The 24,485-nt window shown below is 40.9% G+C and overlaps 1 protein-coding gene across 39 annotated transcripts in view; it reads right to left on the bottom strand.

Annotated features, from left to right (window-relative positions):
* Positions 1-24,485, bottom strand: part of SYTL2 (synaptotagmin like 2) — a 121,454-nt gene that overhangs the window by 21,313 nt on the left and 75,656 nt on the right. For 10 of the 39 annotated variants that reach the window (XM_048217382.2, XM_026518251.4, XM_026518253.4 and 7 more), the window contains exons 5-10: positions 20,519-20,600; positions 19,505-19,619; positions 17,105-17,908; positions 9,677-9,745; positions 2,677-2,778; positions 423-476 (exon numbers count right to left, since the gene is read on the bottom strand). In XM_048217382.2, the coding sequence (XP_048073339.2) occupies positions 423-476; positions 2,677-2,778; positions 9,677-9,745; positions 17,105-17,908; positions 19,505-19,619; positions 20,519-20,600 (1,226 nt within the window). The other 29 variants (XM_057316777.1, XM_057316776.1, XM_057316784.1 and 26 more) reach the window with 10 other exon arrangements.

The raw sequence follows: 24,485 nt of genomic DNA, 5'->3' as shown, positions 1-24,485 counted from the left end.
GTTAAAGCTTTACCAGCTGTACCCAGAGAGATCCAAATGCTGAGACATGAGACAAATACACGACTAACTTAACCCAGGAACCCACCCGACGCTTCCTGCCCTCACAAGGAGTTCTGCAAGTCAGAGTAGCAAAAATCAGCTCATACCCATAGAAACACAATTTCCTATTTATAGAAACCCTTGCTTCCCAAGGGTCTCTGATGCGATCCTCACAACGGTATCACCAGCAGAAGCCTTGAGAATACAAACAGTTAGTATTAAATGCACTGAGTCAGAACCATTTTATAACAACTTAGGCACCATTCATCACATAGTGGCAAATGACGTTCTTCTATTTATCCAACAGCTGTGTCCCGATGACTGCCCAAACCGCCCCAGAACCTAATACACAGACAGACATGCAAATACATAAAGATATTTACCATCTTCAGCACTACGTACTAATTCTTCTGGCAGATTATCTACTTTTGCTTGATCTGTTCAGGAGAAATTAACAAATGGTTAACTCGGCTGACCCTTGGCGAGAGAGAACAATGAGACTGTCCCTGGAAGCCCCCGGAGTTGGAAGCAATTAGTCAAGATGCAGTGAGGGGTGCAACCAAGATGTCTTCCCCAAAATACTTTCTCTTTAGATTAGCTACTTGAACCAGTGCCATAGCGGGAGCTCCCATTTCAGCCCCGATGCAGCTTACATCAGCACACTGCTGCACACGGACTCCCCAGGGTTAGACGGTTAGCTAAGAGCAAGCAATCGGCCAGCAGCAGGAGAAAACACAGGGCGGCAACAGCCTCTCTATTCTTCTGGAAAGGGTAAGATGCTAGCCATGACTAACACCTTCTCAAACCCATGGTCATTAACAAATATTTCTGTGCATGCATCATCATTTGTGTATGCCTCTGGGAGCCTTGCTTGGGAAGTCAACTGAAGAGATGTAACTGGGGACCAGCTGCTAAGTGGAATCTTGGCAGGCTAGTGTGAGAGTGGGTATCGGTATTTGGAAGGGAGCGTGCAGGAATACCCGTCAGCTGATGGTGATTTTTTTTTTTAACCCTGCACATTCCTGAGTGCTTTAAAGCTGCACCATGGAAATAGCCCCATGCTTCACAGGCAAGAGGTTTGCCAAACTGGACAATTGTTGCTGAGTTTTTTGTTTTTTTTGTCTTTTTCCTCAGGACCTATCACCAAAATCAGTTGAACAATTAGGGCGGTCCAACAAAGGACTGGACTCGCTTTCTGTGGGAGCATTCAGGCGGATGTGGGGGGGTCGGCCACCTGTTGGGGAGGCTTTATAGGGAATTCCTGCATTGGGGGGGGTGTTTAAAATGGGTGACCTTCAAGGTCACTTCCAACCCTGAGATTCCAAGATCTCTGGTAGGGATAGAACTGTATTCCAAAATAGGAATACTGTCCTCAGAGCCCTGAAAATCTCTGATTTTTAGGGATTACTTAATGGAGTGGCTTTTCCCTTTTCCTTTTTAAGTTCTGGCTTTTTAGTCTCAATTGCAGATGCCTAAAGCATATTCTAAACATGACAATGTTCAACTCTCAAGCATATGAGTTTGGCAGTGGTTAACTTTCATTCAGTAGCTTTTCTCATGACCCTCTGTGCTCCCAGGGGTGCCTCTTAGCTTAAAAACAATTAAGAGCAAACCCCCTAGAAGTCAGGATTTCTAAGTCCACTTGTCTGGCCCACAAGTCTCTCTCTCCCTCTCTCTCTCTCTCTCTATATATATATCTTATATATATATATCTCATATATATACATTTATATATATACATTATATAATGTATATAATGTGTATATATACATTTATGTTAGTATATACATTTATATATAGTATATATACATTTATATGTATGTATACATATATGCATAACATAAAGCTAACATGTATATATATATATATATACATGTTAGCTTTATGTTAGTACTCAAGAAGTCCTTCACCAATTAAAGCAGCAGCTGGGGGAACAGTGTGCCTAACGTATTGCAGGTCAGGTAGTCTTTGGGCTTCTAGTTCCAGTATCCAAAAGAAATGTGTGAAAAGAAAGGATAAAAGAGAAAGGACAGTCCTTGAAGTTAGGGACCAACTCATCTCCATATCATGCCAAATTCATCAGACATCCAACACTGTCATATATACCATGGTCACTTCATAAATGCTCTCAATAGTCATCTGTTCAGATTCACAGCTCTGCAGCATGACACTAAACAAGTTACTTTACCTCTCTGAGCTTCATTTTCCTCATCTGTAAAATGGGAATAACCATCATCTCTCGCAGGGTTCCGTACGCCAGTTAGATGAAATGATGCATGTGAAATGCTTAGCCACATCTTGGCACACGGTGCTCAATAAATGTTAGCTATTCTTACTAGAACCGCCAGCTACTCCAATCTTTTAAAACTCACTGGACTTGAATAAACACTCAAACTGGGGTTCTTCAATTCAAGGAAACCTAGTGTTCTAGTAACCAAGCCTCATGCACTATTTTAAGAGTTCCAGCCACTTTAGGATGAGCTTCTTCCTCTCACTTTGGGAAGGTTACCGTCATCTGTTGACCACCACTTTAGGGGCTTCAGTGCACAACAGCATGCAGTGAGGCCACAGAAAAGCATATGAGCATTTTTAAGCTTAGACGGGGGGCATGGACAATGGGGCAACCTTTATTCTCACTTGGTGAATCTGATGAAATGTCTTCTAGACTTTTGGAAGGCATTTTCCTAGCAGCACTCCTTTCCAATGTTTTCAAGACAGGACTGGGTTCTTCTTCTGAACCTGTTACGAGATAAAATTGATGAACACTGCACAAGACAAAAAAGATCCAAAAATCCTAACTCTTAATAACCAATGGACATTGGTATCTGGTATCCTAGGTTGAGAGGAGGCATTATGTCAGAAGCCTCTATACTTTTATTTACTTAATGAAGCACTTCTCAGAAAAAAAGTAAAATCCCTCCACTCTTTGTAAGTCCTTTAAAAACCATTTTCCTTGTCAAGAAGTATTTGCAAGCATAAATCATAAAGGAACAAGATAACCACATAAATAGAAAAGTGATCTCTTAGTCGTCTACACCTCTATTTTCGGCACATGATTTGTTCTGTGCCAGACTTTGAATCTTTCCACTTCACTTATAGCTTTTGAAGACAACCACAAAGTGGTTTTAGGAGCATTAAAACAATTAGCTGAAAACCATAGAAGGCAGGATTCAGATGTTTAACATCTGTGTATAATCAGGTACACAGATGGGCGAATTCTCCAGATCAACGACTACAGGCTTTTGGGGATTCATGACCTAGCAAAATTGCCAGCAAAATGTTGGGAAATGACATGAAGTAGTCAATTTTTTATTTTATTAAGTCATTTTAAAGTGTGTGTGCGCTTTATCATGTACTAATAACTTTACTTACTTTTTTTAAAAGGCATGTTAGGACCAAAAGAAAAAAGAAAAAGGGCATAACCTCAAAATAAGTGTTGTAAATTAAATATATCTAATGTTACAAAAAAATATCTCTAGACGGTTCTTAACTTATGTATTAGCTCTGGTCTGAATATGGTCATTCATCACTGCTGTATTATTAGTGCCTAGAACAGTGGCTGCAATAGGCACTACAAAAATGTTTGCTAGGGGCGCCTGGCTGGCTCAGCTGGTATAGCATGTGACTCTTGATCTCAGGGTCATGAGTTCAAGCCCCACGTTGGGCATGGAGCCTACTCTAAAAAAAAAAAAGAAAGAAAGAAAAGTTTGCTAAATCAATGAATGATTCCATTAATGAGTCAATGAATTTGGGAAACACTTCTCTACACAATACATTCCTGAAATGCATCTCAGTTCTCCCCAATGTTAATACGTATTCCAGAGCAAATGTATTCTAAGATGAATTACATTTGGGATGCTCTGTGTTCAAATTTAAAGGTTTCTTACTACAGATCTCCTTGGAGACTTTAATATGCAAATAATGTGCATTATTTCCCAGCATTTCCAAAAGTATTTGTCCATGGAGCCTTTTTTTTTTTTTTAATTTTTAAGCAACATACTGAAGTATTGGTTGATTAAGAGCTCAGCCACAAGTCAAACATGTTAGGTTTGGGGCACCTGGGTGGTTCAGTCGGTTAAGCATCTGCCTTCAGCTCAGGTCATGATCCCAGGTGTCAAGGTCCCTGCTGGGTGGGGGGGGGGCGCTGCTACTCCCTCTCCCTCTGCTTCTCCCTTTGCCTCTGCTTCTGCCTCTCCCTCTCCCGCTCCCCCTGCCTGTGCTCTCCTGCTCACTTTCTGTCAAATAAATAAATAAAATTTAAACAAACATGTTAGGTTGCTCACCAAAATTGTGGTGCCATTGTAGACAGGTTCCTCCCTCCACCAGCCCACCCCCAGTCATTTGTTTAAAAACAAAAATTTAGGTTAGAGTATATAAAACTACAATTGTACCATTTTATACCTCTTATTGGCTTATAACTTTTAAATATCTTCTCTGGGCTCTGTCTGGGTGGTTATTTAATATTGATTATTTCATTTTTAGATAGGCTTTTTGCTGTTCAGGGGGTCATGCTGATACACTATAAACAAAGCTATATATATTAGGGCCAATAGTCTCCAGAGTAGGTAGAAATTTACAAGCTGTCCTACGGGTCAGTCGACCGTCCTCACTCACGGGGTAGTTTAGTAAACGTCTACTTTAGCAAGCTGAGCATGCTGATGTATATTCCTGTGTACGTCTGGTTTCAGAGACTGGTATTCCACTTTCCTTTTCTTACCAGCAACCTTTGTAACAGGGCCTTCAACTTGATTAATTAGGATTAAAGGTGGATCCTTTGGTCAGTTTTCAAGAAGAGGCCGTACAAGTTACTTGCAAAGGAAACCAAACCTCACGAGTCATCCACTCAGTAAAGCTTATTCATTCTCATCAATGCTGAGTGGAGCTAGAAAATGACAAATTTTCTAAACTGCTAGGAGGGTGACCGTACCAGCTGTTGTGCAACTGTGGTTAAAATGTCCTAGCCAGAGAGCATCCTTTATCATTTCATTGCTATACTCAGGTAGTTTCACATTCCTATTTGCTTCTGGGTTTCTCTGCTAAAATGCCCACGTTGATGATCATCGCAAACTGAGACAAGGCCTGTATCTCTCAGCCTGGCTGAAGCCAGTACCCCCAAGCCCACTTAGATGAATGTGGTAATTGATTAAGATCTTCATTCACTTAGCCAAGGCTGGAGCCAAAGAAATGCAGCAGGCCAGGCAATGCCCTCAGGTGGAATCAGGCAAAGTCATCTGACCAAAGTCATACACTAGAGAAGGGGAAGATTCTGCAGGTAATTGAAAACAAGAGGAAAAGAGTAGCAACAAAACACCACAGCAAAAGGTATCCGAGAGAAAGAAAGTTCCAGCCGTGCCCTCTTCCTGGTATATTCAGCCACTACTGTGGTAAAATATTCATCCTAAAAGGGAAATTTGTGGCGATTTGTGTGTGGCACTTTCTTGCCACGAATCTTACTAGAGACTTCTGTGTGGATTGCCAATTAACAGGAGGAAAACTAGCTTGAATGTTTCAGAAGTACTTTCTAAACCCAAAAATTTATTTAAAAAATACTTTTAAAACCTAACAACTCTATTGTTAGTGAGAATAAAGTCAGCTTCTGAAACACTGCTTCGTGGGTAAAATTGTCTCTATGTAACTCATTTGATTAAAGAATATAAAGGGAAATGTAGCTTTTTATTAAGAAAGCCTAGGTAGAACTGAAGTGATAAGAATTTACCACCATTTCCATGTGTCAAATTAATCCCAATTTTAAAAATTGTATCATCGTTTACATCAGCATTCCCTAACTCTTTAACCAATAGGTTAAAAAATTCAGAATGCTCACTGGAAGTTTTTCTCCAGCTTTCTGCATTGGAACTCAAGTTTCCACCTGAAATATCAGAGTCAGAGAAACCTTCTTTTTCTTCAGTTTTCTCTATTCTCTTACATGGTGATGCCAGAATCAATTCGATGTTACTTGTTTCTGTAGGGTTTTCTGTGTTTGTCAGGAGAGAAATGGGTTGCCTATTTCTGGACACACTAATTGCTTTAGGAGCCTCTTCCAAGCCAGGCTCCTGAGAAGCCCCTTCTCGAACCCCTGCACCCTCATTTTCACTATCCCTGTCCTCTGTAGGGTTTCTAGTGTCAGTGATCCCTATTTTATGTTCCACATAGAACTGCGGTGTTCCAGGGATCTCAACCCCACTTTCAGAACCACAAAGATCTACTGATAAATCAGTCACAGCTTTGTCACCTCCCAACACTTCATCACACTGGTTCACTTGCGATTTGAAAACATTACTCGTAAGCTTCATTTCAGAGGCCTCTGAGGCTGTCGAGTCAAAATGGGGTACTGTCCTCAAGAAACTGGCCTGCTCTGACTGGGAAGTCTCCTTCTCGGGAGTTTCTTCTTTCACTGACACCTGGAGCTGGTAAGAAGGAGCCTCAGATGTTTCTCTAAAAAGTCTGTCAAAACCAATATTGAAAGCACTCTCAGTTATTGATGGAGCCTCAGACTTTTTTACTGTTTCTTTGATTTCCTCACGATGGAATTCAGAAGCAGCTTGCCTGGACACCTCAGCCGTACCTGTTAACTTTGATGGCGAAAGAGTCCCTGTATCACTTTCATATTTTGAGGAGGGGGTTTCAATTGCTTCCTTCAGTAGTTTCTCTAAGCCAGCACTGAATTCTAGGAACTCTGATTTAGGTTGAATAACTGTTTCCCTCACAATTTCTGCCACTTCCTGAGGTAACTCTTTGCCACACTGAGTAACAGCGGGATCACATGAGCAACAGGTTTGTTCTGATGGAGGTACTCGGGCAGCTAAATAAGATCCAAAGTTATGAGTTTTATCAGGGGCTACGTTGGAGGAATAAAAATCATTTCTGTCTGGAACTGTAGTGTCCATTGTAGCCCATGGTGGAGAATTTTGGGGGCTACCCGCTGCCTGTACTCCTTCAGGAAATTCTGCTTTTACTTCCCCAGGCACTACTTCCCTCCCAGCTGGATAACAAGCTTCTCTCAGTAGCTTTTGTAATACAGCATTTACATCATTCAAGGCAGGTTTAGGTGGAAGAATGACTTTTTCTACAGTCTCTGAAATTTCCCTTTGTGAAGATAATGCCTTATCCTGGGGAGCAAGATGAGCATCCCTGGAAGAAGGCATCTCTTGGGGAGAGTTGGCCACATCCCCAAAATAATCTTTTCTGTAAAGATGGGAAGGTTGACCCGATGGGTGAGCACCTTCTGCGGCCACCTGACATACGTCCTCCATGCTTAGTTGGCACTGACCACTTTCAGCTTTCTGGGAGACAGCTGTATTTACCAAAGTTTTGTTCCCCTTTGGAAAAAGAGCTACTATGTCTTTCTGATAGGCTGAGGTGCTATTCCATTCTATCCCTTTTTCATTAACTCTACCCTCTTCAGGTTCAGAGTTGATCCTAGTGGTCGCAGGTTTCAACACGATTGGCAAGGGACAGGATGAAGTTCCAGTTGCTTCCTTTAGGAGTTTATCGAGACTAGCAGTCAAGGTGTTCAGCTTAACCTTTAGAGGAGCTACTGTTTTGTCTACGTGTTCATTAATGGTCTCCTTATGTCCTTTGTCTTCTTCCTCAGTATCAGCAAAATCTGCGTCTTGAGGCCATGTTTTATTTCCAGAAATAGCTGGTTCAGACATTTGTTTTTCATGAACTTTCCCACCAGAAGGATGCATGGCTAGTGATGAAGCTTCTGAAAGTAGCTTCTGTAAGTTGTCATTAAAAGTGTCTTTGTAGTCTTTAGACAAAACACTTGTTTTAACTATGGATTCTTGAATCTCTTGGTCTGAGTAATCCTTTTCCTCCTTGAACACTGGCGTAACAAACCATTTGGTATTCTTTTCCACATTTTCCTCTGATGACTCGTTTCCTGGCAAATGATGAGTAGATTTTCTGGATGGTCCCAGTGGAAATGTGGTTTCATCTGGTAACACCTGGAGTGTGCACTTTGAATTTAATTTCTCTATTTCCTCACTTGCCAGAATTTCTTTTTTACCTGGAAGCGTCCCTATCTCATGGATAGTCTTTCCTGATGATACAATGTCACTGAATTCTTTGTGTTTCTGACTGTTAAAAGACACCAAATATTTTTGGCTTACTGTGATAGTATTCTTCTCAACATTCTCTTGACTGTTTGGATTGGCTCCTGAGTCCCAAAACTTTCTCAAATGCTCAAATTGAGAGTGATTATAAATCTGTTCTGTATTGGATTCATCCATTCTTTGTTTTAGGGACGTAACTTTAAAGTTGGGATTTGATTCACCAATTAGAGATTTGTCTTTCTCCAAAGGAGTATGCGTTGCATTTCCAATATTTGAAGGATGTTGCCAAGCTGGTAAAGTAATGTCCCTTTTATAATGCCAACTCTCTGCCACAGGCAATCTTTTTATAGGCTCATTTATCTTATTCTGAAATGGAGGCACTTCACCTGGTTGGTTAACTGAAGGATAATTTTTGGATGAACCTGGTATCTGGGGCCTGTTCTCTTTAGGCTTATTCGAGGAACAAAAACTGGAGAGATGGGCTGTGTGGCCATTCTTATCTAGGACCACTTGTTTACTAGTGACTTGATTATATTCACTCTGGCCTGTAGATAAACTGTGCATGGACTTCACAGGCTGATATGCTTTAGCAGAAGGCTGCCCTTGACTGCATGATGATGTCGGTTCTTTATGAGTTAACTTAGCAGTGGCTTTTTCACCTTCCCAGAAAGATATTCTTTCACTTACTCTTTTGTATTTTTCTCTTTGCACTTGGTTTTTGGGAACCTCACCAGCTTCTTGTAATTGGACCTCAGGCTTCTTCCAAGATTTGTTTTTGGTAGCCCCATGTAGTGACTCAATATTATCTGGCTCTAAAGAAGCTTTCAGAAAGTATGTATCCCCTCCTTTGCTCTCTCTCTCTGCCTTCATGTTGTCTTTCAAAGTTGGTTCTTTGACAAGTGTTGAGTCAAAATTCACTTCTGAGTTTCCTCTATTTTTTCCATAAACATGAAGCTTAGGCTCTTCTTCACCTAAGCTGTCAACATCCCTAATATTGCATGGAATTTGGTCTTCTGCATCAGGTCCTTTGAGAGCACTGTAGGAATAGTTACTGATTGGGGGAAGTACCCGATTTCCTTCTCCTCGGTGTTTTGAACTTTGGCTATAGTCCATAGTTTTACTCCCTTGATTTTGGCCATAGATTTCACATGGTTGCAATATGCCTGGACTTTCCTTGCCTTGTTGGGACAAATTAATGGATTTGGGTTTGATATTCACATTATTATTTTGGCAAGTTCTAGAAGGCATTGTATTTCCCTCTCCCTGAAACGTTGAATCAGATTCCGCAGGCATCAATTTAACTTTGGTGGGTAATAGAGCCTTTGAGCCCTTTTCTTTCAGACTGGTGTCATCTCTCTCCAAGGCAGTAGCAGTCAGTGATTCTGAGTTTGTTTCTTCTTTCAGCTGTATTCCTTGGGGATGTTGGAGAGGTGACTTATTGTCTTCTGAATGAGAACTTCGATTAAACCAGTCTAGGACTTTAGATATGGAATCATCAGTTGTCTTCCTTATCTCAGTGTCAAATGGATCAGAGTGTGAGGACGTCCTAGCTTTTAGGGCCTTGAGAAGAGGGGGCTTACCTTGCTGACGGTCTCTAGAACTGTGATCTGGCACCTGAAATGGCTCAGGCTCAACACAAGACAGTCCATCTGCAACACAGAAATGTTTTTCTAAATAAGGAAAGAGAATGTTTAAAGAATTATTATTCAATCACTCACATTATCTTTTAAAGTGTCACTTTGTATTTATACTTTCCACACCACTAGCTGTTTCTATCAGCATTTTTCAGGGGCTGTAATACAAACCATCCTAATTAAGGTATTCTACCAGAGCTGCTCTGACAGTAAAGGAAGGTAAATGTAGACTCCTGAGGTATGGGGTATAGGCCCAATTGAGAAATTCCTTTGAAGTCTCTGATTTATTTTGAGAATTAATATGGGGGCACCTGGCTGGCTTTGTCAGTAGAGCATGCAACTCTTGATCTCGGGGTCATGAGTTCAAGCCCCACATGGGGTGTAGAGATTACTTTTTAAAAAATTCATTTATGATGTACTATATGTTGGCTAACTGAACATAATGAAATTTTTTTTCAACTAAATAAAAAATTCCTGTGGATTTTGTATTCTGATCCATGTTACATTTTTTAAAAAGATTTATTTGAAAGAGAGAGAGCATAGGTGCGAGGAGTAACAGGGAGAGGGGCAGAGGGAAAGGGAGAGAGAATCCCAAGCAGACCCCCTGCTGAGTACGAAGCCCAACATGGAACTGGATCTCATGGGCCTGAGATCATGACCTCAGCAGAAACCAAGAGTTTGATGCTTAATCGACTGAGTCACCCAAGCGCCTGTGATCCATGTTACATTTTAAATATTACTTTTCTTCTACTCTCAAATCTATACATAAAACTTGACACTCAAGGAAAATACACCATGTTGATTTTATGACTGTGCCCATCCACAGGCATATCATAAACACTAGAGGGGGCTTATACCAAGTTTGAGGAAGACAGACAAAGGGGAATTTCAGGAGTTGGGAAAACAACTTTCTGGAGCTCCCTCCAGAACATTAGAATGGTACAATGAGGATATTTGTATTCCCGGGCCTTCCTCCTGATAGATTAAACTAGAATCTCTGAAGAGGGGCCCAGGAAACTTTATGAACACCTAGCCCAGTGATTGTTCAGTATACTGGAGTTTGAGGACCATCATCTCAAGAGGCTCCTCTGTTATCCCCTATCTCAGTTCTACAGTTTGTGAGTTTCTAAGTCATTTCTGTGAGCCAAATAAATGAAACAAGACTGGTGCAGAATGTGATCTTCACCCGTTCCCTGATGTTGGCTGACCAATGGCTAAGAGGCTAGAGAAGGTTATTTAAGCTCTAAGCTATCAAGAAAGCAGAGAGGATCCTCTCTGAGCCTTAATCAAAGGGCACATGGAACACTTAGATAAGGGAGCTCAGGCACTCTTCCCTTCAGTTAAGACCCAAGTGTTTCACTAGAAGCTGGTTCTTTGAAAGAATTAATAAGATTGATAAACCACTGGCCAGACTTATCCAAAAGAAATGAGAAAGGTCCCAAATCAATAAAATTATGAATGAAAGGGGAGAGATCATAACTAACACCAAGGAAATAGAAGCAATTATTAGAAATTATTATCAACAACTATATGCCAATAAATTAAGCAACCTGGAAGAAATGGATGCCTTCCTGGAAACCTATAAACTACTAAGACTGAAACAGGAAGAAATTGACCACCTGAATAGACCAATAACCAGTAACGAGATTGAAGCAGTGATCAAAAACCTCCCAAAAAACAAGAGTCCAGGGCCTGATGGATTCCCTGGGGAATTCTATCAAACATTCAAAGAAAAAAAATACCTATTCTCCTGAAGCTGTCTCAAAAAACAGAAACAGAAGGAAAACTTCCAAACTTATTCTATGAGGCCAGCATTACCTCGATCTCAAAACCAGGCAAAGACCCCATCAAAAAGGAGAATTACAGATTGATATCCCTGATGAATATGAACGCTAAAATTCTCAACAAGATCCTAGCTAATAGGATCCAACAGGACATTAAAAGGATTATCCGTCATGACCAGGTGGGATTTGTCTCTGGGATGCAAGGGTGGTTCAACATTCACAAATCAATCAGTGTGATAGAACACATTAATAAGAGAAGAGACAAGAACCATATGGTCCTCTCAATTGATACAGAAAAAGCATTTGACAAAATACAGCATCCTTTTCTGATTAAAACTTCAGAGTGTAGGGATAGAGAGTACATTCCTCAATTTCATAAAAACCATCTATGAAAAGCCCACAGCATATATCATTCTCAATGGGGAAAAGCTGAGAGCCTTTCCCTTAAGATCAGAAACACAACAAGGATGCCCACTCTCACCACTATTGTTCAACATAGTACTACAAGTCCAAGCAACAGCAATCAGACAATAAAAAGAAATAAAATGTATTCAAATTGGCAAAGAAGAAGTCAAACGCTCTCTCTTCACAGATGACATGATACTTTATGTGGGAAACCCAAAAGACTCCACCTCCAAATTACTAAAACTCATACAGCAATTCAGTAATGTGGCAGGATACAAAATCAATGCACAGAAATCAGTTGCTTTCCTATACACTAACAATGTAACAGTAGAAAGAGAAATTAGGTAATTGATTCCATTTACAATAGCACCAAAAACTATAAGATGCTGTGGAATAAACCTAACCAAAGAGGTAAAGGATCTATACTCAAGAAACTACAGAACACTTATGAAGGAAATTGAAGAAGACACAAAAAGATGGAAAAATATTCAATGCTCATGGATCGGAAAATAAGCACTGTTAAAATATCTGTGCTACCCAGAACAATCTATATTTTCAATGCCATTCCGATCAAAATACAAATGCCATTCTTCAAAGTGCTGGAACAAACAATCCTAAAATTTGTATGGAACCAGAAAAGACCCCGAATCATCAAAGAAATGTTGAAAAAGAAAAACAAAGCTGGGGGCATCACATTGCCTGATTTCAAGCTATAGTACAAAGCTGTGATCACCAAGACAGCATGGTACTGGCACAAAATCAGACACATAGACCAATGGAACAGAATAGAAAGCCCAGATATGGACCCTCAACTCTTTGGTCAACTAATCTTTGACAAAACAGGAACAAATATTCAATGGAAAAAAGACAGTCTCTTCAATAGATGGTGCTGGGGAAATTGGATAGCTAAATACAGAAGAATGAAACTCAACCATTCTCTTACACCATACACAAAGATAACTTTAAATGGATGAAAGGCCTTAATGTGAGACAGGAATCTATCAAAGTCATAGAGGAGAACATAGGTAATAACCTCTTCAACATCGGCCACAGCAAATTCTTTGAAGATACGTCTCCAAAGGGAAACAAAAGCAAAAATGAACTTTTGGGACTTCATCAAGATAAAAAGCTTCTGCACAGCAAAAGAAACAGTCAACAAAACAAAGAGGAAACCCATGGAATGGGAGAAGATATTTGCAAATAACACTACAGATAAAGGGCTGGTGTCCAAGATCTATAAAGAACTTCTCAAACTCAACACCCAAAAAACAAATAATCAAGTCAAAAAATGGGGAGAAGACATGAACAGATACTTCTCCAAAGAAGACATACGAATGGCTAACAGACACATGAAAAACTGTCCTATATCATTAGCCATCAGGGAAATTCAAATCGAAACCACACTGAGATACCACCTTACACCAGTTAGAATGGCAAAAATTGACAAGGCAAGAAACAACAAATGTTGGAGAGGATGTGGAGAAAGGGGAACCTGGAAGAAGGGAACCTCTTACATCATTGGTGGGAATGCAAGTTGGTACAGCCACTTTGGAAAACAGTGTGGAGGTTCTTCAAAAAGTTAAAAATAGAGCTACCCTATGACCCAGCAATTGCACTACTGGGTATTTACCCCAAAGATACAGATGTAGTGAAAAGAAGGGCCATATGCACCCCAGTGTTCATACCAGCACTGTCCACAATAGCCAAACTGTGGAAGGAGCCAAGATGCCCTTCACCAGATGAATGAATAAAGAAGATGTGGTTCATATATACAACGGAATATTACTCAGCCATCGGAAAGGACGATTACCCAGCATTTGCATCAACATGGATAGGACTGGAGAAGATTACACTAAGTGAAATAAGTCAAGCAGAGAAAAACAATTATCATATGGTTTCACTTAGATGTGGAACATAAGGAATAGCATGGAGGACATTAGGAAAAGGAAAGGAAAAATGAAGGGGCGGAATCAGAGGGGGAGATGAACCATGAGAGGCTATGGACTCCAGGAAACAATCTGAGGGTTTTAGAGGGAATTTAGGGGGAATGGGTTAGCCCAGTGATGGGTATTAAGGAGGGCACGTGTTGTGATGAGCACTGAGTGTTATACGCAAACAATGAATCATGGAACACTACATCAAAAACTAATGATGTACTGTATGGTGACTAACATCACATTTAAAAAAAAAAAAAGACCCAGGTGTTTCAGCATTCCTCCTTCTTCCTTACAAATGCTAAGCCATGCAATGCGTGTTCCTGAAAATCATGTCAGCTGAATTTTTATGAAGTCACCTACATTTCAAATGTACTAGAGGACATATCAGTTAATAGAATTCTATCTGGCTAAGTGTGAAAACAACAAAGTGTTATACAATAATTGGCACATGGTAGAACTTGGTTTCCTTAACTACACATTGTGCTAATGAATATATGTCAATAATTGTGAAGTTCTTTTAAGAAATCTTGAAGAATTCCGTGTTCATTTGTTTAACAGAAGACAATGATGAAAAAATGCTTATAATATACTATTCGTTAAAAAAAAGGAGTCTGGCAGTATAAACATAATTTAAAATCATATTCATGCTTGAAAATTATTGAAAGGCTCTACAATGAAATGTTGGCAATACTGTAGTTAGTGCTGGATGATGGCATCACAGATGGTTTGTTTTATTCTGTGTACATTTCTTCTTTTCAAATGTTTTACAATGGAAGTGTATTACTTTTAAAATAAGAATAGTTATTTTAAAGATTTGATGCCAGGTAATGTTCCATTTTCTCTGAGGAATTCTTCTGTATTTTGCAGTGTAGTAATGAATGTGATATTGACTGTCCTGAAGGTCAGAGCTAAAGTCAAACGCTTATCATTCACATAATTTGCGTTTACCATTTTTGGGGCCTGATTTTCTTTTTATGTTCATTATTTACTTGTATATGTTCTTGTGGTAAGCAAGATGTTAATAAGTAAGGAGAACTCTGTATATAAGCTCTAAGGCCAGGAGGCCTGTCACTCAAAATAGGTGTAGCTGGGAATGCCTAAGTGGCTCAATCAGTTGAGTGTCTACCTCGGGCTCTGGTCATGATCCTGGGGTCCTGGGATTGAGCCCCATGTTGGGCTCCCTGATCAGCAGGGAGTCTGCTTTTCCCTCTGCGCCTGCTCTCTTTCTCTCTCAAAAAAAAAAAATCTTAAAAAAAAATGGGTGTAGCTGATGATGCCTTCCTCCCAAATTTCATGGTCAGCTGGGACTTAAAAATCAGAGAGCACAGGGGCGCCTGGGTGGCGCAGCGGTTGGGCGTCTGCCTTCGGCTCAGGGCGTGATCCCGGCGTGATGGGATCGAGCCCCACGTCAGGCTCCTCCGCTATGAGCCTGCTTCTTCCTCTCCCACTCCCCCCTGCTTGTGTTCCCTCTCTCGCTGGCTGTCTCTATCTCTGTCGAATAAATAACTAAAATCTTTAAAAAAAAAATCAGAAAGCACAGGGTGGCTCAGGTGGCTAAATGTCCCACTCTTGATTTCTCCTCAGGTCAAGATCTCAGGGTCATGGATCGAGCCCCATGTTGGGTTCAGCACTTAGTGCAGAGTCTGTCTGAGAGTCTCTCCCTCTCCCTCTGACCCTCCCCCACACATGTTCATGCTATCCCTCGTAAAAGAAATAAATCTTTAATAATAAAAATCAGAAGGCACAAATAAGTAGTTAATATAAAATTATAAAGATAGTCTGTAGTCTGTGGGAAAGCAGGTGCAATTTGAAAAAGAGAAAAGGTTTACCAAATCTTTTCTGTGGATAATAATAAAGGAAAACATTATTAATTTTTTTTCATCTTTTGAATAAACATTTAGATAACCACCATCCAATTATTTGCCAATGTTAATCAAACTTCAGTAATTTCCTTTAATATAAGGGTTTTTTTAATTGAAGAAGCACCTGCTAATTTTTTATTTAAAAAAATATTCCTTTGTGTTCAAATGATTAAAATGTCTGGGGCACAGGGGGGTAATTGAAAGTGCTTTGCTCTTTAAGAATTAGATTGATCTGAGCAAGTATAAAGCTGTAGGACCGAGTAAAAGTAACCCAGTGTTAACTTAATATTGACTAATAAGAAGGAGGAGAGCAAGTGCATCAGACATATGACTGCTGCCATTGTAAATTTTCCTGACTATAAAGAAATTATCATAGGGCTGGAGGAAGACTTACTGAAGATGGGAGAGAATACACAGCATGATTTTTTCCCATTGTTTCTGTTTTTTAAAACATAAGAATTACAAAATAATCGTATGGGTATGGGAAAACAGTGTCTCATCCCTTGAGAGGTGTAAGATCTTCAAGACAGGGCTAGTTAGCTAGGTAGGAGGGAAAAGCAGTATTCTCTTGGCCTCTCAGCTCAAAGCAGCTGAAGGAGAAAGTTCCTTCAGCACTTTTAACATCTAAGAACAAATGGCTAAGAAAATGAAGGTTCAGGGCATCTAGCTGGCTCAGTTGGTTAAGCATCTGACTTTGGCTCAGATCATGATCTCAGGATCCTGGGTTGGAGCCCTACATTGGGCTCTCTGCTCAGCAGGGAGTCTGCTTGTCTTTTCCCTCTGCCCCTCCCCCCACTCATGTTCTGTCTCTCTCTCAAATTAAAAAAAAAAAAATGAAGGTTCTTCTGAGATTAAAAAAAAATCTGGGGGGCCTGGCTAGCCAGCTGGTGGAGCGTGCAACTCTTGATCTTGGGGTTGTGAATCCCAGCCTCACGTTGGGTATAGAGATTTACTTAAAAATAAAATCTTTTTAAAAAAATCAAATTTTGATTAAATGGTAATCGATAAATATGCATTCGGTAAATAATATATTCTGTGCAAAGGTATTAGCATATATTTAATTCTTACTCTATATACACACCTTGATTTAATTCAAAACACTGTAATTTGTTCAGTTAAATAATTGATAGTTAAATTTTTTAGGGAAAAGCATAATGGGCCAGAAACGATGTTATCCTGGTTTTAGTGTTAGTTATCACTTTAGTTACTGATGATTGAGGAAAACCTCCAAACCCATTAAGAGGTAGTATAATCATTCCCCAGTGGCACCTGTCTAAATTATAGCTGGAATGTCTATGAGGCAAAATGGGGCTTCTACAGGGCTGGCCTGGCCATTCCAAGCCCACTGGGTTGGTTTTTATAGTCTGGTAGTCACAACTCTCTTACCAGCAGGGCTTTTGGACAATTCTCCTTCAAGGCTTGATAATTCTGATGGTTTAGCTTTGTGTTCATTGATGGTGGGTGAATTTTCAATGGACTCTGGTCTTGGAGTTAAACCTTCCGAGGGAGAATGGTGCCCATTCATTGGAAAAGAACCAGAAGTCATTGGCTGATGTGCTTTGTTGTTTGATGCACTTGGGCTGGAGGCTGACTGATGTAAAGGTAAAGAATTCCTCTTTTGGGAAGGCTTAGGGTCATTCCAAAGCTCATCGACATCCGCAATATCTTCCGTTCCATTCTTCAACCTGTCAGACTCTAAAATACTAAATTCCCCTACTTCCCGGCCATGGCTTAGCCCAGGACTCTGGGGGAGTTCATCCTTCACTGCAGAGAATCTCACATGCTTTAATGGCTCCAGGGAGTTTGAAGAGGAGTCATCATCTAAACAATGCTCCTTCTCAGAAATTCTTTCATGGATGGTGAGGCCAGGGGACACGATTTTGCTTTTGGGTTCCAAGTTCTGATGAAAACGAACTGTTTCTGAGTCTGTGCTGCTGGAACTGGAGTTGCGTTTCAGGATCCCTCTGGGAGCCCCCCTTGCACTCAGGGAGTCTGTCCTTTGTCGAGGAAAAGACTGGTTATCATCTTGCTTCAACTCATGTGGTTTGGGGAGCATTTTCCTGGCTTTCGGGATTGGAGGCTTGACCTGAGATCCATTCTCGGGGCCTGGAAATCTCGGCTTTAGTTTCTCTAAATTTTGGCTTGAAGTATCTGGGACAGATGACTTTTCTTTTGACTCTAACAATTCACCTGTAAATTAAAACACATTAGGTGACATGTCAAATGGAGAATAGCTCTATAATTTAAAACACCTAACATGAATTAATCTACATGCAGCAAAAGTAGTAAAATATTAAAGACAATAAAGTATTATCGTAAGTGCAGATCTAATTAAAAAGCATTTAAAAATTCAGGCATGAACTTCATGAACTGTCCATTTAAGATTACTGTGCTTTACATACATACTTTGTGGTATTTTTATACTCAATAAATAGTTTTTAGAAAAGATTTTTAAAATTCCTTAAGGAAGCTAAGAAAAAACATAGAAGTCACTTTAAAAATTTACATATGGAAACCAGAAAAAGGAATTCAATTTTCCTTTTTTTTTTTTTTTTTAACGATTTTATTTATTTTGTTGAGAAAAAGCGAGGGCACGAGCAGGGGGAGGGGTAGCGGAAGAGGGAGGAGCAGGTTCCCCGCTGAGCAGGGAGCCCCACATGGGGCTCGATTCCAGGACCCCAGGATCATGGCCAGAGCTGAAGGTGTATGCTTAACCAACCGAGCCACCCAGGCACCCCAAGAAACTCAATTTTCTAAAAAAAAAAAAAAAAATTAATTTTTTAAAAAGAAAATCTCTAAAACAAAACTTAATTTTTTCAGGGACTCCTGGGTGGCACAGTCAGTTAAGTGTCCAACTCTTGGTTTCAGCTCTGGTCATAATCTCTGGGTGGTGAGATCAAACCCCAATGTGGGGCTCCGTGCTCAGCATGGAGTCTGTTTGAGACTCTGTCTCCCTTTTCCTCTGCCCCTCCCCTCCTGCTCTCTTTCTCTCTCTCTCAAATAAATAAATCTTTAAAATAAAAATAAAAATGAATTTTTTCCAGAAAGTTAAAAAAAAAAGGTAACATGTCCCAGCCCCTTTTTTTCTGTAAAATATTTTACATAATATAATGTGTATCCAATAGAGAGGGGAAAATACACTAATATTAAAACAGGATAACTGAAACTCCAACTCCACAATTCAGTGTTAATTTTCTACCCCTTGTCCAATCTTTAATGCCTGTGGAATCTTCCTACAGTTGCTTTTGAAGAGACTGAATTGTCTAGTGTTTTCTTCTTAGTGGCATGGAAGAATGGTAAAATTCCATAAGAGGCAGACTTAAATCAATTAAGCCACAAACCTGATCAAATGCCTCCTCAGGGACTAGGCTGATAATTACAGATTAGAGGATCGCAACATTGTCAAGTAGCTTTTTTTTTTCCTTGAGGCCAAGTCTTAATTTTACACGAACTATGTCTGCATGTGGTAGACCTCCAATACATGTCGTTACATGAGTGACTGAATGCCTCCAGTCAAAAAATTCCCTAGTTCACTGAGGGAGATCCCAAGGTCGGGAGGTCAAACAACAAGTGTCAGGTCCAAGACTGGAATACATGAACTTCCAGTTTCTAAAATTTCTGCTTCCTTCCCTCAGGCAGGAAACCAGTGGGCACATAAAATAAGAAAACCATCAGTACTTTTCACTTTCTCTTGAAAGTTATTCGAGTTAAAGGAACTCTGAGAATTTCCCTTAGTCCACAGATAACAAAGATTAAAAATATCTAGTCCATAAAAATAATATTTACCTTCTTTTGAAGTCTGAAAGAAACCAGCCTTTCCATTTTTTGACGGCTCACTTTTGGTTTGTTGAGATAAGTGATCTTCTGGCAACTTGGAGCTATTAAACGGATTCTTCCTTTGCTGGGGAAAAATATTGTTTATTAAACTCATTTTAAATGTCATAGCAGCAACTCAGTGTTAGCAAATGCTGATTATCTCCAGTATTGATAGTTTTATCCAGTAAACTCTATCTGGCCTGCTTAACACATTATTGTCCTCGTTAATGTGGCTGACATAGAATTACCAGATATTCGAAAGAAAAATTAAGCTGTATAAAATATGCTCAATCCGGAGTCCTACAAAGTCAGTCATTTGAATCTAAACCTCATATTTTACAAAGGTGAGAAAATTTGGGCCTGGTCAAGGTTAGGGTCAACCTGAGACGAATCAGGGCAGATTCCCCATGCTCTTTCTACCATATGAGACTTTTGCTGTGCTAGATTAAAGCTGAACTAAATATAATTGTAAATGACCTTTCCTATAAGAATTAAAAGACACTTATCAAGGTGTTTGAAGTGCTTCATTATCACTATTATGATCATCAATTTCGATGACAGAAAGGGGATCAGTAAATAGAATTTTTTATTAATATAAAACTGAATATCAATGTTTACTGTCTAGAGTTTCATAAATTAGCAATCCCCTCCCACAAGCAGATCTCTAACAGAGATTCAGGAAGCTAAGAACAGCAATATGGACTGATATGGAACTAACAAGTCACATTCCGAATGCTTAAAAAGCAGCAGTCCCCAATAGCTTGAGACTTTTTATTCTCTAGGGCAAGAAATCAGAGTCTCCAGCAATGCAGAAACATGGCATCATCAATATTTTCACCACAAGAGCGACTTCTTACATTAAATAGTAAAAATCATCTATATTTGGTACAAAAAAAATCCTCTTTATTTCACGGTGCTTTGCTAAAATGAGAAAAATGGTATTCTTGCCAAAAATGAGATATTCAGGGTCTGAGCTCAATGTACCTTAGCCGGAGACACAGCTGTCTTCCTTGTGTTTTCCTGGGACGTATCAATCATGGTGGAAGCTGGATTTACCACGCTAGAACTGCAAAAGAAACAATAATTCAGAGAATAAACCCTCACCCTTTGAGGAAGCATAAATCGTGCCTTGAAGCTAAAAGCTATTAAGGCAGGACAGCAGAGGAAGTTTGTAAAATCAAACTGCCAGGAAGGGAGAGGGAGTTGGGGCCTAGAGATGATCACACAGTGAAGCAAAGGCAGGGGCAGAACAGAAATGAAAGACAGGCGTGAGACAAGTGAAACTATCCAGCAGAAGCCGTCAAGTTTTTATTATGGTACCAAGCACACAAGAGGTTCACAATGTACATTTGTAGAAATGGACTCATCTCCAAGTCAGAAGCTACCATCAGATGCAGATGACAGGGAGCAACTCAGCGCAAGGTGGTAGGGGCGTGTACAACAGTGGATGTCATTGCTGAAATAAAGCCCCAGAGAGCTTCAGGGCTTGATTTCATGGAAGGGCAGTGCTTACTCTAAGTCGGGGAGGAAATAACTGAAGAAGAGATTCAGGTGAGACCAGTGACTTGACAGCAGATCTAAGGGATGCTGTGCAGGGAGGCTGGTGCGTTCCGGCAACTTGCTGAGGACCCTCAACCGAACTCTCCAGGCTGGTCAGTGAGTTTTTGTTCAAATGCAAGAGATAATGCCAAGCACAGCAGCCAGAAGATGATGGGAGAATGGAGGTCTTGAGCCGGCTCAGAAGAAGGTTCTCTACCCAAAGGACAGGACAGCCCCAGGATGAGAGCAAGGTGAGAGTAAATGGAGAAAAGTGAGTTTAGTAGGGCTCCCTCCTGAGCAGTCACTCCCATGGCTATTGAGGAAGAAGGGACAAAGAGAGTCAGAGTGGCCCTAGAGGGGGAGGAAAACCACCTGCTCAGACTTCCTGCTCCAGTGGCCTTGCCTCAGGCATGAAAGGTGAGGTCACTATTGGCTGAAACCACTGCACCCGCTTAGACTCACCTGTTCTCTTAGTGACATCACAGAGTCAACAACTTGGAAAATACCTAGGAAGGCCCTGGCTTTCCACCACGCAGCAAAGGAATTGGAGGTTGGGGAGGGAGAGCAATCTGTCCCAAGGCCACAGAGCCCGGCCCAAGAATACAGTGGCTCCAATCGTGAGCTACATATTCCTGCGGCTTTGTTTCCTTTCCTTCCTTCTGCACCTCAAGTGTTCTTTTTACACAGACTTAGTCCCAGGAAGAGACTGAACTTCCGAGGAAGCCGTTCTTCCTTTCATTACCCTCCACACTGTTCCAGAAAGGAATTACAGCAGATGAGGCAGATGCATATACAATATGTCTTGATCACGTGGATGTAACAAAGAGGGGAAAAAGGATGGGGAGGAGAAGGGCAGGGAACAAGAATGGGGATTTATAAAGGAGACAGAATTAAGGCTAATAGAAAAACACATTATAGGAGGCAACTTTTAAAACAGGTGGGCACACACTTTATCAAGTTATCTAGCACCAATGTAAAAAAGGACCTGGTCACTAAGAGAACTCACAGTGTCCATACAATAAAAACAGCCAATAGCCCAGGACTAGAAAGCCATTTCTCTTGACTGCCATCTTAAGAAACCATGGAGTGACATGAGGAAACTTATAGCACATGCCAGGCTCCATTTCTTAGAACATTTTATATCATCTCCTTATAAATAAAGCAGTCACATGATCAGAGGACCTGAACCAAGTGTTGCTGGTCGGGGCTGTCCGTGGAACACCCATCTCTCCTGCCACCTTCCTCCTTTCCCCTCCCACTCACCGAGAACGAAGGATGAGGAGGGACGCGAGACTTTGCCATCTCTGCTCCTTGGAAGCCCAGTTCCCGTGCCTCCCAGGCCCCGGCTCTGAGTACATATATGCCACATCATAAAACCAGACATGAAACCAGTCTCTCTCTTACTAAACTCTATCCGGCAATGTGCTTCCCGACTACTGTGCAACCTCATTCTGTGCGTACATAGCTTTTCTCTCGCAGGAAACGGGAGGTCCCCAGGAATGCCATCTTGAGCATCTTTATAACCCCCTGTGATGCCATGTAGAGCAGCTGGTACACAACTGGTGAACAACTGAAGAGACACAGGCCACTGAGCCAGCGCCGGGGAAGTGGCAGCAGATAGGAAACCATGATTTTTCCTTTAAAAATCCATGTTATTTGCCAAACAACAAGGAGGCACATTATTTAGGTTAAAAAAAATGCCTTTGTTCCTATTAGCTCAGAAAGCAAAAGAAAGGAAGAAACAACACATTCAGAGCACATGGTCAGCCACTAAAATACAGAAACACACAGTATTCACCCGGTTACCGTGTGGTTGGGAGAGGGGAAAATGAGATGGGGGTGGGACATGTGGTTAGCTACTTGGTCTGCTTACTTAGACAAAATGAAAACAAGAGTCTTAGACCTCAAAGTTTGTCTGTGAAAATTACAGCGACTTCTTAGATGAAGCTCTGGCTTTACTTCTCTTGAGGAATACAACGATGTTTTGCATGCCTGCCTGTTATTTGGCAACCATTGATCTTCAACTGATTTTTGCAACATCCCTATGAGGTATGTACCCTTCTCCCCATTTTACTCATGAGAAAACCGAGGCTTGGGGAGGCTAAGGAACCTGTTCAATGACACGAAATGAGTTAATGAAGAGCTGGGGATTTGAGCCAGGTGTCTGACCCTGACCCCAAAGACAGTCACACTCATGGCTAGTCTATCCTGCCTCTGACTTCTCACATTAGTAAAGCAGTGGTTCACAGCAAGAGGACTGAGGTCGAGGTGATTCCTCCTTCTCAGTGACTCTCATATCTGTCACTTCCTTTCCACCTGTACTGTCACCTCCCGAATTTGACAGCCCAATTAGCTTCACATCTGACCTCCTGATTCTCAAGTTCCACTCCTCTCATCCATACAGCATTCCGCCTCTAAGCTGGGATGGTTTCAAAGACAACTTTGACCATGTTGCTTTTCTGCTCATTTCCTTTCCCTGGATCCCCAAGACCTGTGGAATGAAGTCTGAACTTGTCAGGAAGGAACTGGAGGTCCTCCACCATCTACCTGTTTTCCCACTCTTCCTTCCTGTGGACCCTTCATGCCAAACAAAGGCATCTGTCTACTCACTATCCCCAAAACTCCTTTGACTGGTTACTATCTGCACTCAGCCTATCCCCCAGCCCTGTCCTGGCACGTTTTCTGTGCTCTCTGCCCAAATCCTTGCTGTCATCCCCAGGCCCAGGCCAAATCTCACCACCCTGGGATGCTATTACTCTATCAGCCCAGCTGGAAGTGGGTCTCCTTGTCTCCAATCTTAGGGCACATTTCCTTGGTACTTTGGATTAGGAATTTGCTCTCTGCCTGGCACTATTTATCATGTGATCAGATATTTACATACAGATGCATAATTTTTCCTAAGAGAGTATAGTCTCTTTATAGCCAGATACTGTGTCTTTGTTTCTTGGAATCCCTGTTGGGGGCAGTAGATTGTGTCCTGCATATAAAAGATATTCAGTACATTCCAGAAGATGAGCTTTTTAAACTGTAGCAAGCCAAATTCCACACTCTGTGCTTGTACTTCTTCCCTCAGGAACCCTTCAAAAACTACCTGCAATACCAGAAGGAACACTTGGACAAAATGTGTTTACTTTGTTAAAAGAATTATTAAAGTATTAAATTATGATATTGGCATTAGGGTTCAAAGTATCTGCATTTTAACACGAGTCTCTGAAGACTGAACTCTAAAGAATAGTCATGTTAGGTCCTGTTGCAGGGACACTGCAGAAAGAGGTGGGGCTTCCGATCACACCACACAGGCAGCTGGACGCTCCATTGGCTTCTGCGTCCAGCCCTAAAGTGCTCCTAAGCACACGAAAGCAGCTTTTAAAAGCTTTTGAATCTTCACTGGCCTTTCTCTCGAAAAAAGTTA

Source organism: Ursus arctos, unplaced genomic scaffold (assembly GCF_023065955.2).
Source record: "Ursus arctos isolate Adak ecotype North America unplaced genomic scaffold, UrsArc2.0 scaffold_22, whole genome shotgun sequence".
NCBI classification, from domain to species: Eukaryota; Metazoa; Chordata; class Mammalia; order Carnivora; family Ursidae; genus Ursus; species Ursus arctos.
The sequence above is the reverse complement of the archived record's forward strand: the minus strand, read 5'-3'. Positions and strand labels throughout refer to the sequence as shown.